The sequence below is a fragment of the Conger conger genome, chromosome 2 (genome assembly GCF_963514075.1).
Source record: "Conger conger chromosome 2, fConCon1.1, whole genome shotgun sequence".
NCBI classification, from domain to species: Eukaryota; Metazoa; Chordata; class Actinopteri; order Anguilliformes; family Congridae; genus Conger; species Conger conger.
This window is the reverse complement of record NC_083761.1, coordinates 68,520,612-68,543,679: the sequence shown is the minus strand read 5'-3', so window position 1 is coordinate 68,543,679 and position 23,068 is coordinate 68,520,612. Positions and strand designations below refer to the sequence as shown.

Below are 23,068 nucleotides of genomic sequence, written 5' to 3'. Positions count from 1 at the left end.
ACTGGCAGGCCTTATGAGTTACCTATTGTACAAAAGCAATGCAGATATGCAGGCAGTAGAATGGCGTTGCACTTTATTAAAAAAATTAAACTAGACAAAGACAGACAGCTTGTGTTGCGAATGTTGTTGTGACTCAGACACTCAGTGAAAATGAAAACTTCACTCTCTCTGTACTGTACTCTACCTATACAACAGCAAACCTGCAGCAGAGAGAAGCGGCCACAGCAGCCTCATCAGAATTGAAAAGTTTCAACACAGAGCTGCTGATACCGAGGAGAATGGATTCTTACTCATTTCAATACAATGGCGAATTAGTCCCGAAAAACAACTGGACAATTCTTCTTGGGAATGTTCTCTTTTTTATATCAAGAGTCAAATGGGTTTTGTGTGCCCCCTTGTGGTTCAGGTACAGCAAGATGGCTTGGCTGAACACATGCTGTGGCTGTTGTTTGAGTTCAGAAAGCCAGTATTGAGATGCAATGGGATGTACTTTGAGGAACCCCTGAAGTACTGAACTGGCCCCAGAGACTGTTGTGCATGACAATCCCAGGAGATCAGCAGTTACATAAATACTCAAACCACCCTGTCTGGCACCAACAATCATTCCATGGTCAAAGTCACTTGGATCACATTTTTTCCCCATTCTGATGGTTGATGTGAACATGAACTGAAGCTCCTACATCATATTATGCATTGCACTGCTGCCACATGATTGGCTGATTAGATAATCACATTAATAAGTAGGAGTAATAAAGTGCTCAGTAAGCGTATATTTACCTGTTTTTTCCAACATAAGAAAATATTTCACTAATATTGTGCACGGTTGTTACAGAACTATAATTAAATAATGTTATGAAAGCAAGGTGGTTTTTCTTGTTATTTATTTGGATTATATACATGCATCAATACACACCAATTAACATTTCAATCAAAGACTTCTCTGTTCTGCTAACAAATATTTGAAACCATTCACTTTTCAATGTGATGCAATCAACAGTTCAATGTCCAACTTGTGGCACCTAATGCCAGCTAAAAAACATTGTATATTGCTAATGATTATACTTTATGGCTTTACAATAAGTTCACACTGTAGGCGTAAGACTTGGAGGTTGTTTGTCATATGCCAGTTTCCCAAACCTGGAAGATGCTGCCTGACTGAATGGTTTTTTAATGAAGGAATGAGTATGCTGACCATTTCAGAAAGTCTACTTATTATATGAGTGTAACATCAGATGTTTTTATGTTTAGATTTTATTCACAATGGATCAAATTTCATATTTTTGTGATTTTGTGGCTATAAATTTTTCATTATATACTGCAACAAATAAATATTCATGACCAATGAAGATGAAGACCTTTACATTTCAAATTGTGACCTTGCACATTGCCACATAAATTGTTTGGAAGCAGAAAAAGAAGAAATGGTACAGTATTTATTCTGTTTAAATGAATCCCCATGCGACTCAATTAGTGGATTGGTATCTGCCGGGGACCAGAGGTACAGTGAGACCTTCCTTTCTAATTTTGCTGAAACCGGCACCTTTTTTTTCAAACATACCTTTCTCTGCAAAGCCCTATAAACATCTGTTGTTGGAAATATTAAGTTGAAATGTAATACATCATATACCTGTATTGGTAATATGTACCTAATAAGCACTTATATCAAAAGCCATATTATTGTGATAATCAATGTAAACAATGTGATTGGAAGCCACTATGCATGCCTGCAGTATGAAGCAGTGTTAGCTTTGTTAATTAGTGATTTAGATGCACCCTCCAGCATTTCTTATTGTCAAACTATGGGTAAGATGACCAAAAACAGATTTTCCCAAGTGGGACTATCCCTTTAAATAATGCCCCTCACAGCAGAACCACGGTCTCTATAAAGAGTTGTTAACAGGCTTTAAAATGCAAACACAATTTGCTGAAAGGCTTGAAAATGTCAAATTAACCTGCCTGCCACAATATTTTTATTGCAGTAATGGTGCTAAATTTGCTTTGAGGCATGTAGCTATTCTCATAGGTTCTGCCCTGATGCTTCCTATTCACTTGACTGAAGAATCTTCTGACATGAAGCTTTGGCTGCCAGATAGGTAGCCGTGGACACATCCCTCTGAGATAATTGACGGTTATTTCAGTTATTTCTAGACCCTTTACAGTCACAAAGGCATGGGCTGTACATGGGGATCAGCAAACTGTCCTAAATCAGGACACCAGAGGGCAGTATTTCTCTACAAATTTAGCACCAGCTTAAGCTTGAGCTTGAAAACAAGGATTCAGCTCCCTGGTGCCCAAGCACTCGTTCACATGTACACTATAAACTGGACAACACGGGCGCCAAAATCCATTGACGTCACCCCGGTATCCAGCAATAACCTGTATTGCTCCAGGGGAGGATTGTCTCCTGCTTAGTCTAATCAACTGTACGTCGCTCTGGATAAGAGCGTTTGCCAAATGCCAATAATGTAATTTAATGTAATGTAATGTATGTACATGGCAATCAGGAAACAGCAGAAAGGGAGCTGGTGCAGGGGTGTGGTTGGCTCAGTCACTTTGAAACTGAAAGTTACTCAGCAGAGAGGCTATAGTGATTGTGTGATGCCTGGCCACCAGGTGGGCTCCAGTAAAAGAGGACCTCTTTGGGCAGGGCTGATGTGAGTCTGATGTGGTGAAACTGTCCTACGTCATCACAACTCTGGCCAGGAGCAGGTATGAGCCCAGTCCAAAAATGTGCAACGAGACAGCCGTGTTTGGATCTGCGATCCGTTGGGTACGCTGTGATGCGTGTACCAGAGTGCTGTTCCGATAGGCTCCTGCACCAGGAATCCATAAAGAGCAGTTGTACTCTTCAGCAGTTGAGTCTTCATTGACTGGAAGGGTACTGGACACGTTGTACATTCCTTTGTGGTCTTCTTTGATAGAGCTAGTTGCTGCTGAGGTTACGTTCTTCCCCTGGTGGAACCAGTGGACTTTGCCTAGGGGAAAAACCCCGTAGAAGTGGCAGGCTACCGCAGATGGGGAGGAGACCGCATTGACGCCGCTAAAGCACTCTTTAGAGGAGAGAAAGAAATAATTTTTGAATCATACATTGCATAGATGTGAGAACACAAGACAGATGGTGCCTTACAAATTCAGTTTAAAAATAGGCAGGGAAAGGTATATACAATAACCTGATGAAGTTGATGTCTGAAGCTGACACATGCAGTATTCAAATCCAGAACTGTACTGTAGGATCCACAGATTCTCAAATCAGCAGGTTTTACAATGTACAATAATGGTTTGGATTAGGGGTGGAGTTAGGGTTACTTGAAGCTCAGATGTTGTTGGTTTGTTTCCTGGTGGTGCTGCAGTTTGTACCCTGCAGTAAGGTACTGAATTGCCTGAATGCACTGGGTAAGAGCATGCAGAATGCAAAATTTCTCATCAGTATTGCTCAGCCCCACCTACAGTTAGGCTGAGAATAATAGACAACCTTGATGAGAGTGGGGGAAAATGGCTGTATAACAAAAACAAAACTGATAATGAGCTACACTGCTCAAAATAAGAAAATTGTATTGAATTTTTTTATTAATTGTAACAATTATTATTTAAAAAGGAAACTTGCCTGATTGAATATTTTTCTCAATGACAAAGGTGCAAAAATGATTGCCACCTCTAAAATGATTTGGGATAAAATCAAACCGACTGATGCTTGCAATAAAATTCTCCTTATTTATGTCAAATCTGTCTGAAGAAACTAAATTGTGGAATTCCATTCACAAAGATATAATAATAAGGTACAGTAACTTTTCCTCCAACCTTATTAGTCATAGGAAGAGGCTCAATACCATAATTTTTTCCAAGGGAGGCTGCAGAAAGTACTAATCACAGGGGTGCCAATAATTGTGAAAGCTATTTTGTTTTGGAAATAAATGTATGATTTGAAGAATGTATTATTTTGGTTGATTCCATGTCATGGATAAAGTGTATTTTCTACATGTTGGACAATTACAGCATATCTCAGTAATTATATGATTTGTTTTCCACAGTCTTTGTCAAGGGTGCCAGTAATTCTGGACTTGGCTCTATGGATCCATGTAGTTTCAGTTACAATAGCAACACAATCTGTACAATACCCCCCAAGAAATAAAATGTTCATAAGCCTTTTGGGCTTTTGAAATGACCCATTACTGTGGGTGTGATTTTCTTGTGATGTTCTTGTGTCTTTCTTGTCTTTCTTGTCTTATCTGGACCAAGCATCTCGAATGCGACTGAAAGGTTTGCCAACAGCACTCACCTTGAACTTGAACTTGAGACTTGGCGTTCTTCATGCCTAGGTTGGACCGTAATTTACACAAGTATTCTCCCTGGTCTGTGGGCCACAGAGGTGAAATGGTCAGAGCTAATCGGGTCTGGGGTGTGTAGCGGCATCGGATTCTGTCCTGTTTCTTTAGCTCTATGCTGTGGTCCGTACTGCATAAAGGTCTCTTCTCCTTCACATGGATCCAGGAGAGGCTGCTCACTGTGATGCCTTTCTCCTCGGAGACGTCGCAGACCAGAGTCACACGGCCGTGGCAGGGCCCTGCGACCACATCGCTGGCTCTCAGCTCCACTAAACCTGAGGAGGGACGGAAGGAGGGAGGGAGAAGATGTGGCTGCCCTGTTCTCTGTTTTCTCGAGTTCTTCTCCCACTGCAGCCGCCACATGAAATCACAACATTCTAACCCCAGAGTAAAAAATTAAATGAAAACAGAAGCAGAGGTTACGCTCTCTCATGCCCCCAGCACTTGCCAAATATATTACCAATACCAATGCAATGTAATTGCCAAACAGAGAATACTATTTAAGAATCCCCAGTTAATTGGCCTGTCCTGGTCTTTTTTGGTTATTGGAAGAATCATTTTGCGTAACGTTACAGTATACTGAAATGCCAGCTCAGTTTGCATACAGTATACTGAAATGCCAGCCCAGTTTGCGTACAGTATACTGAAATGCCAGTTCAGTTTGCGATGCATTACTTACTGTTTGTGGCTGAGCTGACCAGTGGAAAAAGGGTTGCCAGCAGGAAGACCTCCATGTTTATATTTTATCTGAAATACAGGAAGTAGATGTAAAAGTGACGTTTGTTACTGGACATGCTGTGGAGTATTCAAACATTGTCCCACTGTAGGGCAGCAGGGCCAGAGCGTATTCTTTATTTATCAGGGACAGTGCACACTCATCAACATTTTCAGTTTCCACATCAATGTAAATGCGTCAGAGCTAATGAGTAAATTTTCATCTGTAGTCCCGAACACATACAAAGTACCTCCAGTGTAACTTTGAAAACCTATTCCTATAGCAGGTGAAAAAATATGAAATCATATTTTTAATCACATTTCTACGATATTTATGGTGAATTAGTTTGCCGAAATTACACTTATTCTATGGCTTTGCAAATTCATAGAATTAATGTTTTTAAACCTTGTTAAACCTTTAATGCATAATGTCCACTCTTGGACATTTCTGTAACTTCAAAATTTCAAACTTCATAATTTTGTATGTCCTTAAAAATGTTTAAAAATATTGCTCTATTTTGTAAAAAATCATGCATTTAAAGGCGATGTAAAATTATATTTCTTGATTCCAGTAACCTCAGCAGATTTGCCAAATTAGCTAATTGCCAAAAGGGCATACACAATTCTTAGTTGACTAAGATGCTTCATTCAGTACTGCAATGCAATTTGTGAAATCTCAGGCCATAAAGATGACTAAACTAGCAAGCACAATAAAATCAAGTGCAGTTGATAAACGGTCCAATTAAATCATTTTTTTATTTTATTTTATTTTTGTGGGAACTGTCACTGATGACATTGTCTGCCAATCTGAATATTCTCTGATTGTACTCCTTTTCAAATACACAATCAAAATCACTGGAACCCCCTCAATCTTTGAGCACAAAGTAAAAAGTCTAAGAAGCCAAAAACCAAAGAAATAAAGAAATAAATATGAACTCCATAATCGACCTGGAGAATAATAATGAAATCTGCTTGCTTGCTCCAAAGGGTCTCACTCTACAAAGATAGTAAATGCATAAGTAGTCAACATGTGCAGTCCAAGATTCCACACAAACACTTAAGTACTTATAAGATGGCACTTGTTTAAGCCTCTGATTATGATTAGCCACTGGAGGAGGATACTCATTCCACGTTTTTTCTGCATCAAATACATATCACAGAATGGACTACCCTGAGATATTCTTTTCTTTAGTCTGTAGCATCCTACAGCTACCTGCTGTTTCTGTTAAAAGTACAATGTCTAATACAGATATATATAGTAGTAAGTCATGTACAGGTTACTCACCCAGTTCTGAACCCTAATGTCTGTTCGCAAACCTTCTGAAATCCCCACAGAAGTGATTATACAAGGTGCAGCAGATTAATGATTACTTACTTGGCGATTGTGTTGAATTTCACTGTAGGGCCACACCTGAGTTTACGCTTCAAGACCTTGTGGAAACATGTAGAGTCTTGTCTTTGTGTCAACTTGAGTCATACACACATTCCCGGCAGTGGGACATACACTTTAACTTTCATTGTACTTTGTGTCATTGATTTACTAACAGAGGTTGTGATAACTAGATACAGTTAAAGCAACTTGACAAAGCCTTGTAATGTTTTCATTGGGGAAACATGTGGCCATGATTAGTCAAAATATCTGTAGTTCAAAGTGGCTTGGCTGAGATCATATTACGACAGAAAATGGCATTTTTGCTTTGTCTCGGCGACTCCCTTGGCTATGTGGCTATCAGGTAGTGTTAGTGTTTCTCCACCCACACAGTTACCCAGTGCTGGTTCTAGTGATAAGTAACGATGCGAGATTGTGTTCACCGACATGTGTACAGAAGCGTTTCTGTGGTAACAGCAAATATCTTTTTACATTTTAAATTTTTTTTTAGAAATGGCAATCACTGCGTGTTTTTTAGCTGTAGTATTCAGTGCTGATTTTAGATGGCATAGCCCCTGAAATAGAAAGAGGTTTTTGGCCTGACTGAAATGGTAGTTTGGTCTTTCGCTGCTGTGTCACAATTCCCCATCCTCAGTCTAATGGATACAGTGTATATTGCTAATGCTGAAGTGCATTTATGCATCTATGCTAATAACCATACAGTTCCACATTTGCAGGTAAGCTGGGACTGTTTTGATGAACTGCTACAGGTGGGGAGCAGGGAATAGGGGAGCTTTAAGAGCGAAACACCTTTTTAGAGACATGATTATTCATTGTCATTCTAGTTCACAGGTTTTAGTTGTGAGTGTGTCTCTCCTGAGGCCTTCACCCTTTAAGTGGCACACAAGGAAAAAAAAACATTGAAAATAACTACAATAATACTGCACTAGTTAACGATGGTAATTTTTGCTTTAAATTTCAACTCTTAAATCCCCCTAGTTCACAGCACACTACCAGTGAGTTTGCTGCTATAAGAGTATAGTATCAGAATGTACAGAAAGTACAAATGTAATTAATTAATCTCTTATGGTTTATAACTGCCTTCATGAAAATAAATTAGTTGAGGAAAAACTTTTAGACAGATATGGTTATTATCCACGTTGACATTTTGGGGGTTAGTGATCCGTAAAGTCTCTAGACTCATTATGTTAAATTGCGTGTTAATTTGTCGTCGACAGTGCACTGAAAAAACTGAGGTCATTCAGCAACTTAAAAGAAAAATTGGGACAAGATGAAAAATATACTTTAATGGATTCAACAGCTGTGTTTCCAGATTTGAGGGCAGGGTTTAATATACAGTGACATCCATAATGTTTGGGACAAAAACATGTATATATATATAGACTTATTAGACTTTATTATATATATGTTTATTTTTTTCTGAGTGTTAGTATAAAAGAACACATTTCAGATTTCCAAAAATTCATTTTCCAAAATGGAACTGCCCAAGATCTCCTTGTTGTAATTTCTACATGGTGAAATCAAGGTCTATTAAAAATACTCTTAAATAAAAGATGTGAGCATTTTAACCACATTGTGAATTGTTGGCTTGCCTACTGAACATTGTGTAGCGCAGAGCCAAATCAAGAAAGAAAACATCTTTGTCCCAAAGACAAAGAGCTTACTGTATATCACATATATACAATGGTAGCCCAGCTTTGATACTGTGACTCTGTGACTTTCGATTTGAGACTTTCTATTGCGAAACATTAAAGTAAGGTGGGCCAGAAGTTTATTGCTTTGAAACGAGTCCAGGCCTTGTCAGGAAGGGGAGGGATTAGTTCACTCTAGTTATTAGTGTACACAGTCTGCTGTACTGCTGCTATCTGCTAATCCCAGCCAAAGGGGTAATGGCTCCATGTGCATTTATTTTCCTTGTTCATTTTTGTTGGGTTTTGTTTTACTGCAGTTTTACATGGATATTGGTGAGCTGGTCAGTACCCTTACAGCAAGGCCCTCTGGAAAGCTCTGGCTGCAGGGAGAACTCCTGAGCGATGGCACTGGTTAACTGCAGCCTCCTGCAGTATCTCTGACAGTGGGAGGTGGCTGGCTGAATATTTATTGTGTTTTCCGACAATCCTCCAACCTTATCTGCGATGCGCTTTTGTTTTATGAGATTGCTCTTGCTCAGAGGTGTAGGTGGGGTGTGCTGGGGCTAGTGGTGGGAACGCTGGTTGGGCCACATGTTTATTAGCTTGAGGGCTCTTTGTAATCTGTTGCTTTTCCCTCTGCTGGAGAGAGGTGAAAGGTGGCTCAAAGGTGTCCATTAACTAAAGGACAGTTGGGCAATTGGACTCTACCCTGGGCTTTTAACAGCGCTTTGTCCCCATCACAAGTGCGGTAGCTGCCTCTTTTCCCAAGGGGAAGTGGCTGGAGTGGCCTTTACGAGGCTGTTGATGCCTCAGCAGGTGCGGGCTAAGGGCTGCGCTGGCGGAAACAATCAGCTTTCAGCAGCATGGGAGAAGGAGGGAGAGCAGGTCTGCCCTCCCCTCCACCGGCCTAACGGGCACTCTGATCCTGTTTGATACCAGGCCTCAGTCCCGGGTCTTTTCCTGATGGCATGCTGAAAGCCCCTGGGCACATTGTGTTCCGAGCCAGTAAACACACGGCACACACACATCTCCAGCTGCTCAGAGGGTGCGCTAACACAGTGGCTTACCTGTAAATTATGCAAATCTCGACTTTGCCTTTGAGAGGTGACATTTAGGCTGGCTTGCTGCAGAATCTTGGAACAGAATTGGTGGGTGTAACTGGGTTACCAATATAATAATGATGAGCCGGAACAGTGATGTTATGTCCGTACCCTCATGAACTGAAACCTCATGAAGCAGAAAGGCACGCTCAGCTGAAGCTGTAGTCTTGCATTGCAAAAACCAAAAAACAGGTCTCAGCAAGTATTTTAGTCTTCTGTTCGGGGGCACAGTTTCACTTTCAAGTGTGCACAGGGCTATGGAGTGTGGGTGGGGGCCTTTGTTGAGTTGAGTGGTACAGCCTTTGTTACAGCTGTAGTGTAGGAGTGTGTTTTTGGCACTTTACTTATATTTAGACTTAAAATGATTATAAGTATTTATTTTACTTTATTGTTAAATAAGACAAAAACAAATCTTGCAAGTGACGTGGGAAAGCTTGAAGAAAATTTGACTTGTCAAGCAAACAGTGGCGTAAAGCAAGCTAATATTTTCTACCTGAGAGAAAAAAAGAAAGTTTCAGGGCAAACAATGAATTGAGTACTGAAGTGCAGGTAAGATTTATCATGTGATAAAGGACTGAATCTGCAAGTCATGGTTCTCCCGGACAGACGCGTGAAGTGCTCCTCGACCCGGCTGGTGTGGTCTTAAGACTGGTCTTAATTGCCAGGTGATGTCACCACTTCCAGGGGCCGTTCCGCTATATCAGCATAGCACATTGTGAGGACCTCATGAGCCTAATGGCCTACTCTGGCAGAACTCTTTCCTTTCCTTAATGGTATATATACTGTGCTGTGTACTCTGCTCTCTGGGGAGAAAAAAGGCCTCAATCAGCAAGTAGGCTGAAGGTGTGGCATGGCATGTATGTATGAAGAGCTGTCTGATAACTGTGTGTGATGTCATCAGTGCACACAGGGTTTCCAACCCTTTCCCAGAACATTTCAGACAGTTTGTTTGGCTTGAGGAACATGGTTTGCTCATGTTTTTACTCAACCCGTCAGAGCAGAGCACCTTCAGCAGTGACCTCCTCGACTGTTTGCAGGCGTGAGGGAAGGATTTTATAGCACGTTTAACATTCAGCGCCACAAGGTATTGCACAGAGCGTGGCCTTCATATTTCAGGGCATTAAAAGTGTCAGCCTCCATTTGTACGTTTGTCCTCTGTTCCGCAGCGATTCTCGGCAAAGGGACTATCGTGAGAAGAGGTGGGAGCTGGTGGAACACTTTCATTTCTTCTTAGGTACCATTACAAACTTACTCTTGAATAACGCCTTTGGACTCAATTAAAATTTAAATGTCTCAATTGAAAGGGCAAACACTGGAACCGTTGAACTAATAAAAAGAGGAATATGTCAGCATAAAGATATGTTCTTTGTGCTCTTCAGGCTTCAGGGAGTAAAAAAGAAAAGAATGAAAGTAACTTCATGAATCCTAGATAGAGGACAGATTGTATTCTCTTTGTTCATCTCATTGGTCAAGTCAGATGAATGTGCGCAGTATATCCATATGCATATCTGGATATTTTCAAATCATGTTATTGCTGGAGATATTGTTTCTCATGTTCAGCTCAGAGCCCACAAGTATTGTATTCATATCACAGAGGGTTGCTGCCAGTAGTGTACCATAATAAGCAAGGAACTATTTCACTCAAGAGAATAATAATTCCACATATTTGGTATGAAGACTGGTGAATAGCAACAAAAATGAGCAGAATGTAATATAGGGCATATCTAATGACACAATCAAACCAGCAAATGGCGGCAGAGCATCTTATTTTGGTCGCTGGGGGACTGACTCTCCTAAAATGGAAAGTGGTTTAGCGGCAGCACTGGGGCCTCCTGGCCATTGTATTGCCCACTGAACCAAAAAGAGGACAGTCTCAGCTCAGACTGCAGTGAAAAAGATTTAGGAGAGATCCATCACTTCATTGCACTCATAAAACTCAAAATATCCCAAGAAAGGTTCATAGAGAAAGAGGCTGCTGATAGGATAGGATAGTATATAGGATATTAGGCATTGGGGATAGGGAAAATAAAGTTCAATAAATCATTACTGGCACAAAGTTTTTTAAGACTGTCCTTTAAGGCATTTTTTGACAATTCTGAATTTACCTTGTAATGTCATAATGTTTTGCGCCTTGACTGATGCTGCATGTAAAAAATAAATAAATACATAATTTTTTTGGAGCAATTTCAGTTTTACTTTTTGTACCCCCTTATTCAATCTTTCGAGGTTGGGAACTTCACCTTGCTTTTAAATGGCAGATTGTGTTGCCATTGTCCACACAGACAAAATGCAGTACAACAAGAGCACTAGCCCTGTTCCTGTGCATTGACTAGGGAGGAAGAGTTGTTTTGTGTTGTGTTCAATGATTTACCATGTATATCACATCATTTTGGGTCATCCACTTTTTCAGTGAGAACCTTTAGACTAACCAAACCCTCCATCAATCATAAAGGAAATCACACAGTTCTCTTTCCCCTAGTGTTTTTAACAGCTGTTTTGCCCTTTCCTGTAGCAGCCTCAGATGTTTTTTTTGTGTGCTGTTTTATGATCAATTTTTAAATTTTATTATGAATGTTTTGGCAGGGGACATTGGAGAGCGGAAACTCATAACTCAACGGAAATGTCAGCATAATAACTTTGCTAACGCACAGGCCATAAATATTTAATCTGTTCTTTGCCTTCGGATCAATGCATAAACCCTCAATGCCCCCAACCAGCCACCTACCCCACCCTATTCCACGCTACCCCACCCTATTCCACACTACCCCAACCTATTCTACACTACCCCACCCTATTCCACACTACCCCACCCTATTCTACACTACCCCACCCTATTCCACACTACCCCACCCTAAGCCCACGCAGTTTCCAGACCCTAAATGCAAGGTGACAATTCGCACATGCAACGGTCAGTTATATAGAATTTTTATTTGTCTCAAGTGAGAGCATATTGTAGACTTCCCCTGAGAGCCAAAGACATGTTGCAACAAAACAACTTGGCATGCAATAATCGACAATGACAAATTATGTCCCTTATTTTGGTTGGCAGCTAGTGGGGAGATTACCGCTAAATACCTCACAGACAATTGCCCAACCATTTTCCCAGAACTGTACTGTAGGTTTTCACTCCACCCCTAGCAAAGCCCACCTCATTCAACAGCTAGAGATCCTGATGAGCAGCTAATGGGCAGAATCAGGCATGCCAAATTAGGGTTGAAAGAAAATCTACAGGACGGTGCATCTCCAGGAGCAGGGTGGGGCAACCCTGGCTTAAGTGCATCCTATGAATGTAAAACAGTCAATGGTGTCCTACCTCCGTACAAGCTTGTATTCAATCAACATTTATCTTTCAATTATAATTCATTTAGTGTTCCCATTTGTTTTTCCTTCACAAACAAAATTTGGCAAGGTAATTTAGTGTTATCTTGTTTGCTGGATTCTCCAAGCTATGTTTGTGAAGATAAAATAATAACACTTGCATTTTATTGTGTGAGGGAGGATACGGGCTGAATCCAGGGCCCAGTCACAACTGGCAAACAGGGAGACATAGCTCAGGCTCAAGCTAGCATCACAGTGCCTACAATGAGTCAGACTGCAGCATTAGCACAACCACTCAGGAGCCCCACAACTAAAAGGTTAAAAAAAACTATGCATTTAAATCCTGTCAATATCATTAGCCTTTTGTCAGAATCAGGTGTGCGCCGCGACGAGTCTAACACTGTTACAGACATGCAACACAAACACTGAGCGGGAGTAAACAACGCACTGCGGGTGCTTTTAAAAATGGGGTTTACCTGGGTCCGTTCAATCCTGGCCTCACAACCAAACTACAGAGTCCTGAGCCACCAAGTCACCCAACTACAGCTGGAACTGGAGCATACCAGAACGGACCAAGCTGCTCCAAGAAGACCAGCCACAGGGGTGTTAGACTGGGAGCCCCGGCTAGCCAAGCTGGAGGACAAGGATGACATTGAACATTTCCTGACAACATTTGAAAGACTGGCGGTGGCGTACAAGTGGCCAAAAGAGGACTGGGCTGTTCGTCTCATCCCCTTACTGACGGGGAGAGCCAGGAGCCCTTTTGTCGCCATGAGTCCCACCCACACAAACGACTACGACCTTGTGAAGGAGGCCGTATTGAAGAAATATGAAATCAATGAAGAGACTTATCGTCAGCGTTTCCGCACAATGGAGACACCAGTGGACGAGTCACCACAAGAGCTCTACACCCGCCTAAAGGACTTATTTTGCAAGTGGGTGCGGTACGATGGCAGTGGAAAAGAGGCTGTGATGGAAACCGTGGTCCTGGAGCAATTCCTCCAAGTCCTGTATCCAGAGGTGAGAACCTGGGTGAAGGAGCATGACCCCACCACTGCTGCAATCGCTGCCAAGCTGTTGGAGACCTACATCAACGCTCACAAGGGACCTGGAGCCTACCACTACGCTGGTGGATGGCAACCTGCCAGGGGTAAGTCTGAGGGGTCTGGGGAAGGTGGTGGTTCTGTTGTGCAAACATATAGCCAAACTAAAGTTTTAAAGCCTCACACATCCAAACCTCCCCTATTCAAACAACCGCTGCAAGACAGGGCACAGATTGTGTGTTTTAACTGTGGAGAGGTAGGGCACACCCGTCCACTTTGTCCTGTAAAGAAGCCAAAGACTACTAGTCTCTGTTATGTCCCAAGGCAAACCACTCTCAGCACTGGTAGATACGGGGTGTTCACGCACACTAGTGCAGGCAAAGTTCATCCCCAGAGACACCTGGAGTGAGGAGGACCCCATCACTGTCTTTTGTGTGCATGGAGATAAGACCGAGCTCCCTACAGCTGAGGTATATGTGGAGGTTAACAATCAGGCCTACCTCATGAAAGTAGGTGTTGCTTGGGATTTGCCTTATCCTATCCTACTGGGTAATGACATGCCCATTCTACCTGACTTAGTGAAACAGACTGCTTGGTGTGGGGTTGTTACAAGGGCTCTGGCACGACAGAGTGGTCAGACCATAGAGGCAGCAGATACAGTGCAGAACGCAGCTTATGCCTTTCAGCAGTGAGGACATTGTTGGAGAAGCCAGACCTACACGGGAGGAGAGATATGAGAGGCGCAGACAGCGGGTTGGGGAGGTAATGTTGCAGGCTGCTGAGGAGACTGAGCAAGAAGCCGACCCAGACCTCACTGACAGTGACGTTACTTTCCCCGCTGACTTGGCTACTCTCCAAAAAAATGACCCTACCTTAGCGAACTGTTTAAAGCACATTGGGGATAGGAGCAGCAATCTCCTAGGAACTGAGAGTTATGTTATTGAGAATGGTTTGCTCTATAGAGAGAGTGATGATGGAAAAAAGTTAGTGCTGCCTGAGTTATGTAGGAATGAGGTCCTAGAGCTAGGGCACTCCATCCCTTGGTCTGGACACTTGGCACACATGAAGACTCTGTTGCACATTTCAAAACGTTTCTACTGGCCCAAAATGTTTAACGAGGTTAAGGAGTACTGTAAAAGCTGTCCAGAATGCCAGCTTACTGCAGGAAGAGCTTCAGCTCATGCACCACTCATTCCACTTCCTGTAATAGATACACCATTTGAGCGTATTGGAGTGGATGTAGTAGGCCCAGTGGAGCGGAGTCAGATGGGAAACAGATTCATATTAGTTGTCTGTGACTATGCTACTAGGTACCCTGAGGCTTACCCACTAAGAGAGGCCACTGCTAAGCAAGTAGCTAGTGCGCTCCTGCGCTTCTTTTCACAAGTAGGCATTCCAAAAGAAGTTCTCACTGACCAGGGCCCAAACTTCATGAGTCGCACACTTCAACATGTCTATAAGCTCTTAGGGATTAAGCGCATACAAACCGCCCCTTACCACCCTCAGACTGATGGCTTGGTTGAGCGATTCAACTCCACCTTGAAGTGCATGCTGCGCAAGTTTGTCTCCGAAACAGGCAAAGACTGGGACAAGTGGTTGCCTTTCCTCCTGTTCGCCTACCGGAAGGTGCCTCAAGCGTCAACAGGATTTTCACCATTCGAGCTCCTCTACGGCCGTCAGGTCCGAGGACCCCTGGATGTGCTGCGGGAGAGCTGGGAGGGAGCGGAGGGACCACAGAAGATGAACGTGGTTTCTTATGTGCTCAAGATGAGGGAGCAGCTGGAGAAGACCACAGCCCTCGCACGAGAGAACCTACTGCGGGCACAGGCCAGACAGAAGGTCTGGTATGACAGGGCGGCCAGGTCACGGAGCTTTGAACCAGGTGAGGAAGTCTTGTTGCTTTTGCCAACATCAGAAAACAAACTGTTGGCTAAGTGGCAGGGCCCTTACCAGGTCAAGCGGAAGATGGGGCCGGTGACATACGATCTCGCCGACAGCCGCTGCAGACCTTCCACATCAACATGCTGAAGAAATGGCATGCCCGGTCACCACCATCGACACCGGAAACACCAGTGCAGTCCCTGTATGTTCGCGCTGTAGAGGAAGAAGAGGAGGTCACCGAGCAGTATTTCCCCAGTGCCCAGCAAGGGAATGAGCTAGTCTTGAAGCATCTGACAATGGAGCAACAACAACAGCTCCTGCGGTGCCTGCCAGAGCAGCTTTTCACGGACAGACCAGGGAGGACAGACCTGGTTAAACACCACATCACCCTTAAAGACCCAAAGCCCATTCGCCAGCCAGTCTACCGGGTTCCTGAGCGGCTTTTGCCTATCCTGAGGGAGGAGCTGGAGGCTATGAAGGACCTTGGGGTGATAAAGTCTTCAACTAGCGAATGGAGCAGCCCAGTCATCCTCGTCCCCAAAAAGGATGGCAGCCTGAGGTTTCTGTTTGGACTTCAGGAAGGTCAACAGCATCAGCAAGTTCGACCCCTATCTGATGCCCAGGGTGGACGACTTGGTGGAGCGGCTGGGGAAGGCAAGATACCTCAGTACCCTAGATCTCTGCAAGGGGTATTGGCAGGTCCCGCTGACCACTGAGAGCAGGGAGTTGACGGCCTTCAAGACACCCTTTGGACACTACCAGTTTTCGGTGTTGCCCTTTGGCTTGCATGGAGCTCCCGCAACATTCCAGAGGATGATGGACCGTATCCTGAGGGGGACTGAGGGTTTTGCTGCCGCCTACCTTGACGACATTGTCATTTACAGCCACACCTGGAAGGAACACCTTCGCCATCTGGAAGAGGTGTTGGGCAGGATCAAGAGGGCAGGACTCACCATTCGCCCTGACAAGTGCACCCTGGCTAAGGGTGAAACTCAGTATCTTGGGTTTGTGCTGGGGCATGGGGTGATCCGACCACAGGTCGGGAAGGTGGAGGACATTAAATCTGCTGAGCGGCCTACAACGCCTACGGTCGTTCTTAGGGCTAGTGGGGTGGTACAGACGTTTTATCCCCAACTTTTCAGCCCGAGCAGCCACCCTCACTTCCCTTACAAAGAAGAACAGGCCCAATAGGGTGACATGGACAAAGGACTGTCCGGACTTTGAAAATCAGAGCATGGTCTTGGGACTGTGCTGTTGCAAGGTGAGCCAGGACAACTAAAGCCCATTGCATTCATCAGCCGGAAGCTCCTTCCACGGGAGTCAAAATACTCGACTGTGGAGAAGGAATGCCTGGCTATTAAGTGGGCACTGGACTCTTTGCGGTACTACCTCTTAGGTAGAAAGTTTGTTTTGGAAACGGATCATCGGGCGTTGTCGTGGCTGGGGTGTATGAGGGACACAAACACCAGGATAACCAGGTGGTTCCTTGCGATGCAGCCGTTTGACTTTGAGGTCCTGTACAGAGCAGGGGCCCAGAACTGTACAGCAGACTTCCTCTCAAGGACGCCTCAAGTGGCATCAGGAGAAGGAGGGGGAAATGTCACGGACTAGCGCCGCGACGAGACTAACACTGTTACAGACATGCAACACAAACACCGCAACACAACACGCTTTACATTTTAAACTGAGCGGGAGTAAACAACGCACAGCGGGTGCTTTTAAAAATGTTTCACCACATAAAATAAAGGGTTTACCTGGGTCTGTTCAATCCTGGTCTCACAACCAAACAGGAAGTGAAGGGGACCAGGTGATATTCATGAAGGGTGAATAGTGGGAACTACCACCTGTTTAATTTAGACAAGGGGGGAATTTTAATAGTACATAAATGATTGTTTTAATTTCTGTTTAGTACGCCCTTGTTATTCTTGTGTGTTTAGCTGTTTGTTATTCTTGTTATGGCCATGTGTGTTATGTTCTGTTTGATCATTTTTTGTTTTATTTTGTTAATTGATTATATTTATTTTTTTGTGCATGGAAGGTGCCAGGTGGGAGGGGCTATGCCCATTTATAGCTCCAGGAGAAAGCTGAGGGGGTTCTCTTTTTTGTTTGAGACATGGAGTGGGTGTGCTGTGTAATGGGCCTACTTTTTGAGGCATAGCCAGAGTACACGCCATTTTCATTACCATTTTCTTTTGATTGTTCTAAAATCTTCCTTCTTAGTTTATTATTATTATTTTGTTAATCACTGTAAATGAAATACACCTTCAGCACCTCATCATCTCAGTCCCTCGTCCTTCGTGTCTTCCACCCTCGGTGCACCCTAACACTGATCCCTACAGTATGTCATTTTTTCTAAAGGAAGTCCAGTTAAAAAAGTTTAAAAAAGGCAGTGAACTGTCCCAATGATGACAGCTGATGTTGACAGGAGTCACAAGGCACACTGAGTACAGATACAAAATGGTGAATCTGTGCCAATTCCCAGTGCTCTTGCTCCATATCTCTATGCTGGTAGACAGGGAGAATGATGCTGGTATGAAAAATGAAGATTGAGTGCGAGAGAAGCCCAGCTGAAATGAAATAAAGCAGTGCTGAATGAGGGCGCCCAGCCTAGGGTTCGCTCATCCATCCAAAAAATTGTATCATTGTGTTTTCAAAAGCTCCTGAAAAAACCTCATCAAACACCAGCTTATTTCTCTACCTGCATGTTCTATGGTCTAAGCAACCCCGAAACCACTTACTGTCCTCATGTCCTGCTTACCCAGCTAAACATGCATTAAGGAGCATGTCATGTTAAGCTATTTGAATACAACTGTGATCTTTTTTTTTCTTTTTTTATGTTCTCAAATTAATCCATCACGTTCCTTCATACTAGTCTACATTATATCCTCCATGGCATTGCTGCTACTCTTGCATAACTTCTGACCATACCGCATTACTACATATACAGTATCACTGAATGATACATACACTTTATAATAATCCCTGTGGCAAACTGTAAGTACAACATGGGTTCATCAACACCTCCCTGTAAAGAAGTCAAACCGGAATGTCCCACAATAACATAATATACAGTAGTGTGCAAAAATGTGGGCACCCCTGGTCAAAAAGCCTTGTACAATGAATATCTAAGTGAACAGAAGCAAACCTGACCTCTAAATGCTACTCTGTACCATTTAGCGTTCAGGTTTGCTTTCGATCACATACAGATTTATTGTAACAGACATTTAAATGAGTGGTGCCCACATTTTTGCACCCCACTGTTTTCAAGCTAATTGGGTGATACCATAAAATCTATTTTTGAATAGATTAATAATATATATCTTATTAGAACATTTTATTGGGTATTCCTGTTCATATTTTTCTCTCCTCTCACTTTACACGTTTCCATGTTTAAGACCACTCTGAAGAGGAGACACATAACTCAGCCAAAACATCTGCCTTCAATTACGTAACTATACTGAAATTAAAGTCAAATTTCCTGTCATGATTCTGATCCCAGTGTGTCGCTACTCCATTCCCCACCCTGCATGTGAAATGATTTGATTGGGCTGCTGTATCACACAATAAAAGGCACATAGAGACTGAATAAAGATGTGCCTGCAAGTGCGATAGCAACAGCGCTGTTGGCCATCTCACACTTAAACAAAACCAGACGTGACAAAAGACAATGCCAGTCATTGTGTAAAGCAGCGCTAGTTGAAACACTATAACACAGAGTACTTTGCGAAGATTAAGGCTTGATTTGATTTCTGCCTTCTAGATAATCTATGTCTATGTCATACTGTTCTAAATGAAGTCCTGCGATAATTCATGTGAATTATGGAGGATTGAGGTTAATGTTCCTGTGTCACGGTGACAGCATGAAATCTGTTGAAGAATCAATTGATGTCAATCCAAGTTAAGTTAAGAGCATTATTATCATGTATAACAACAAAGTCATGCTGTGGAGCAATAACAATGATGAATAATAATTAAAATAAAATAAAAACATAAGAATGTTTGATGAGACGAGACTATTTAACCACTGTAGGTAATTCATTTTACCTGATGTAATTTTTGCTCTTCCCTGCACTTTTTCATGAGCATGTACTGTATATGCTTCCTGTACAACATGCAGTGTGACTAGGTGAAGCACTGTGAGTAATACAGTAAACAACATCCACTGATTCCCATTAAAGTGAAGGCAGAAACGCTGGGGGTTTTCAAGGCCAGGGCTGATATGGTGCTAGACACTGTCTTCTGATAGGAACACTTTAGTGTCAAAAAAGGTGAGCATTGCTGGGCTGAATGGCCTGTTCCCATCAATATGTTACAGTATGTTATATTATGTTAATATCTACAGTATATACTTGAGGGCTTTCTTTTTTTAACTGCTTTCAACATATTTACTGAATAATCGTATCATCAAAATGAACAATGCTTCCTAAGACTTGTTCAAAAAGCCTCAGTTCTAGATTCTATTTATATGTTGTATTTATAGTTATACGAGTTGTATTAATAGTTTGCTTTACCCGTGAGTTTTATTCACTGCTGTCTTTAATGCATGCAAATGTAAAAGCAGAGCAGAGATCCTAAGAGTCCCTGTGGGACTCTACTCTAACATCGCCCTGTTCATATTTTATCGTTCTTATCCTTTTTATGCTCAACCCCGAAGCCAGATTGAATCCACTTTACAATAAGATAATATTCTCACGTGGCACTTTCTAGAATGTTTTCTTTTAAAAAACATGTACTGTCCTGTTCCACTGCCCATCATTACACAATCACTGCTGCTACCTGTCTCTACAGATCTTCTCCAACAAATGTTTTTACCCCACTGCAATCCCCCTGTTGTCTGCCAAATGCCAGGCTCGTGAGAAATACAATATGTACATTGGACAGAACACACCTTGTTATTATAGCTGAGAAAGCCACCACATCTCAGCAGGTATAAACACAAAATTGTCTATAGTGTTTCAAAACTCTGATAGATCCAGCTCTGTATCAAGTCACACCTGGCTGTTTTTCTTATAACCACAGCAAAGGGATTAATTGACTTCCACAAACTTAAGTACTCACAGTATACACGGAGATGAGAAAAAGAAAGTAAACTCTTTAAATTCTCTGGTTTTACTTGTTAGGACATTGCGAACTCATCTCCAAGCCAGGTGATAAATCTAACTTCATTTGATGAATAACATCTAACAGATTTTACTTTATCATTATTTATACAGCTATAAATAAGCCACTATGCTGAAGCCTTCTGTGAAAAAGTGTCCCCCATGATTCAGTAACTTGTAGAAACCCAGTTAGCACCAATAACCTGAAAGAATTCTTATTTTCCTATATTGGATAGCTAGCATAGTACTCAAAAAATGTTTACGGTACAGTCTTGCCATATTTTGGACTCATTATATACAGTATGCCCTTGTTGTTGATAGCTGGGTTTTTAGAAACATACAGTATTTGACTAATATAGTTTGCAGCAGTTCTAAACCGCAGTACTTTATTATTATTGATACGCCATGATTGTCATTGCTAATAAAACTGGGTCACTCACAGAATGAGAAATGATTCTGATCAATAAGCAGATGTGTAATGATCATAATTTTTTTCAAATTGTGTATTCTTTTTGTTTAACTTATTTATATTGCAGTCCTGGCTTATTGCCAGCTTGCAGCCTTGGTTTTAAGATATCAGTATAATGAGGCAGAATACATTTTAGAGAGAAGTGGGTGGAAACTTGGCAAATTATATTCCTATAATTACATATGAATTTACACATGTGGGAAATAACAATTTAGGCTGGACTATTCTTTTGGATGTACAACATTACAATGTGTCCGGTTTGTCCAGTTGACCAAAATCATTGAAAATCTAGCCATTGTGCTGTAGCTTTAAAAAGACCAACAGCATGTTTGGCTGTTTATTGAACATAAGGCCATAGTTATGTTCATGGTACATAATGTCTTTGTCAGACCACACTCATTGTGTGAAGTTCTGTTAATTTAAAAAAAGATATACTGTACGGCTCAAAGAGTGTGGAAAAACACAAGGAACACCAGCTACATTGAATCCTGGTATGAAATGTAATAGTTACGAACAAAAGACCGAACAGGTTTAATCTACTCAGGCTAGCTCAGACGAGCAAAGGGTGTTCTGTTCGGACCAAGCTTTTTAAATTCACAAAAGGGTTGAACTGTGGGGAACTGCAAAGGATTTTTCATGTTCATTCCTGTCAGGGGAGGAACAATAGGCATAGGTAAAATTCCGCTGGCTAAATTTTGGATTTACAGGGAGTTTTTTTCCTTTCCAAGTAGAGGCAGGATCATCAGGGTATTCAAATCCTGGTTTAATGTAATTGCTGGATGCTCTCAAGCTTGTGTGTTAATAGCAATCCCAGACAGTCTAATAGTCTTTGTGATCACGCATTCCTATGGGTCTCATTTCCTTTTTATTGTTAACATTATGTAAACATGTCTTGCCAGGTCCTTCCTGTGTGAATGAACTGCCGTTGTTCTGAGCCAGTGCCTGCATGGTAGCAGTGTCTTTGGGGCCTCATACAGTGTATACATGCAGCTTGTCTTTCTCTCTCTCAGACATTGCATTCCTGAAGCTTGTCTTTCTCTCTCTCATACATTGCATTCCTGAAGCTTATCTTTCTCTCTCTCATACATTGCATTCCTGAAGCTTGTCTTTCTCTCTCTCATACATTGCATTCCTGAAGCTTGCGCTATCTCTCTCTCTCTCTCTCTCTCTCTCTCATACATTGCATTCCTGAAGCTTCTCTCTCTCTCTCTCTCTCTCTCTCTCTCTCTCTCTCTCTCTCTCTCTCTCTCATACATTGCATTCCTGAAGCTTGTCTCTCTCTCTCTCTCATTTGCATTCCTGAAGCTTGTCTCTCTCTCTCTCTCTCTCTCTCTCTCTCTCTCTCTCTCTCTCTCATACATTGCATTCCTGAAGCTTCTCTCGCTCTCTCTCTCTCTCTCTCTCTCTCTCTCTCTCTCTCTCTCTCTCTCTCTCTCTCTCTCTCTCTCTCTCTCTCATACATTGCATTCCTGAATCTTGTCTCTCTCTCTCTCTCTCTCTCTCTCTCTCTCATACATTGCATTCCTGAAGCTTGTCTCTCTCCCATACATTGCATTCCTGAAGCTTGTCTCTCTCTCTCTCTCTCTCTCTCTCTCTCTCTCTCTCTCTCTCATACATTGCATTCCTGAATCTTGTCTCTCTCTCTCTCATACATTGCATTCCTGAAGCTTGTCTCTCTCTCATACATTGCATTCCTGAAGCTTCTCTCTCTCTCTCTCTCTCTCTCTCTCATACATTGCATTCCTGAATCTTGTCTCTCTCTCTCTCATACATTGCATTCCTGAAGCTTGTCTCTCTCTCATACATTGCATTCCTGAAGCTTCTCTCTCTCTCTCTCTCTCTCTCTCTCTCTCTCTCTCTCTCTCTCTCTCTCTCTCTCTCTCTCTCTCATACGTACATTGCATTCCTGAAACTTGAAGAATTAATTTGCCAAATGTTTCTGTATCTCCAGTACATGTACAGTACTGTAAGTAGTCAAATGTGGACTTGGATCCATGAGTAAATTTAACTGAGTATTCTTAATAATCCTTCTTGTAATTCCCATTAATCTAAAATGGCTATCTCTGTTTCTGGCCTGATTTGTCTTTGTATGCCTATGAAA

General features: G+C 42.3%; 1 protein-coding gene across 1 annotated transcript; it reads right to left on the bottom strand.

Annotated features, from left to right (window-relative positions):
- Positions 1–1,755: 1,755 nt before the first annotated feature.
- On the bottom strand, positions 1,756–6,448 carry LOC133113989 (uncharacterized). The gene is made up of 4 exons (XM_061223181.1): positions 6,322–6,448; positions 5,002–5,069; positions 4,277–4,597; positions 1,756–3,050 (listed from the first exon to the last, which is right to left on the bottom strand). The coding sequence occupies exons 2-4, from the start codon at positions 5,054–5,056 to the stop codon at positions 2,680–2,682; spliced, it is 747 nt and encodes a 248-aa protein (XP_061079165.1). The 5' UTR covers positions 5,057–5,069; positions 6,322–6,448; the 3' UTR covers positions 1,756–2,679.
- Between the last annotated feature and the right edge of the window lie 16,620 nt (positions 6,449–23,068).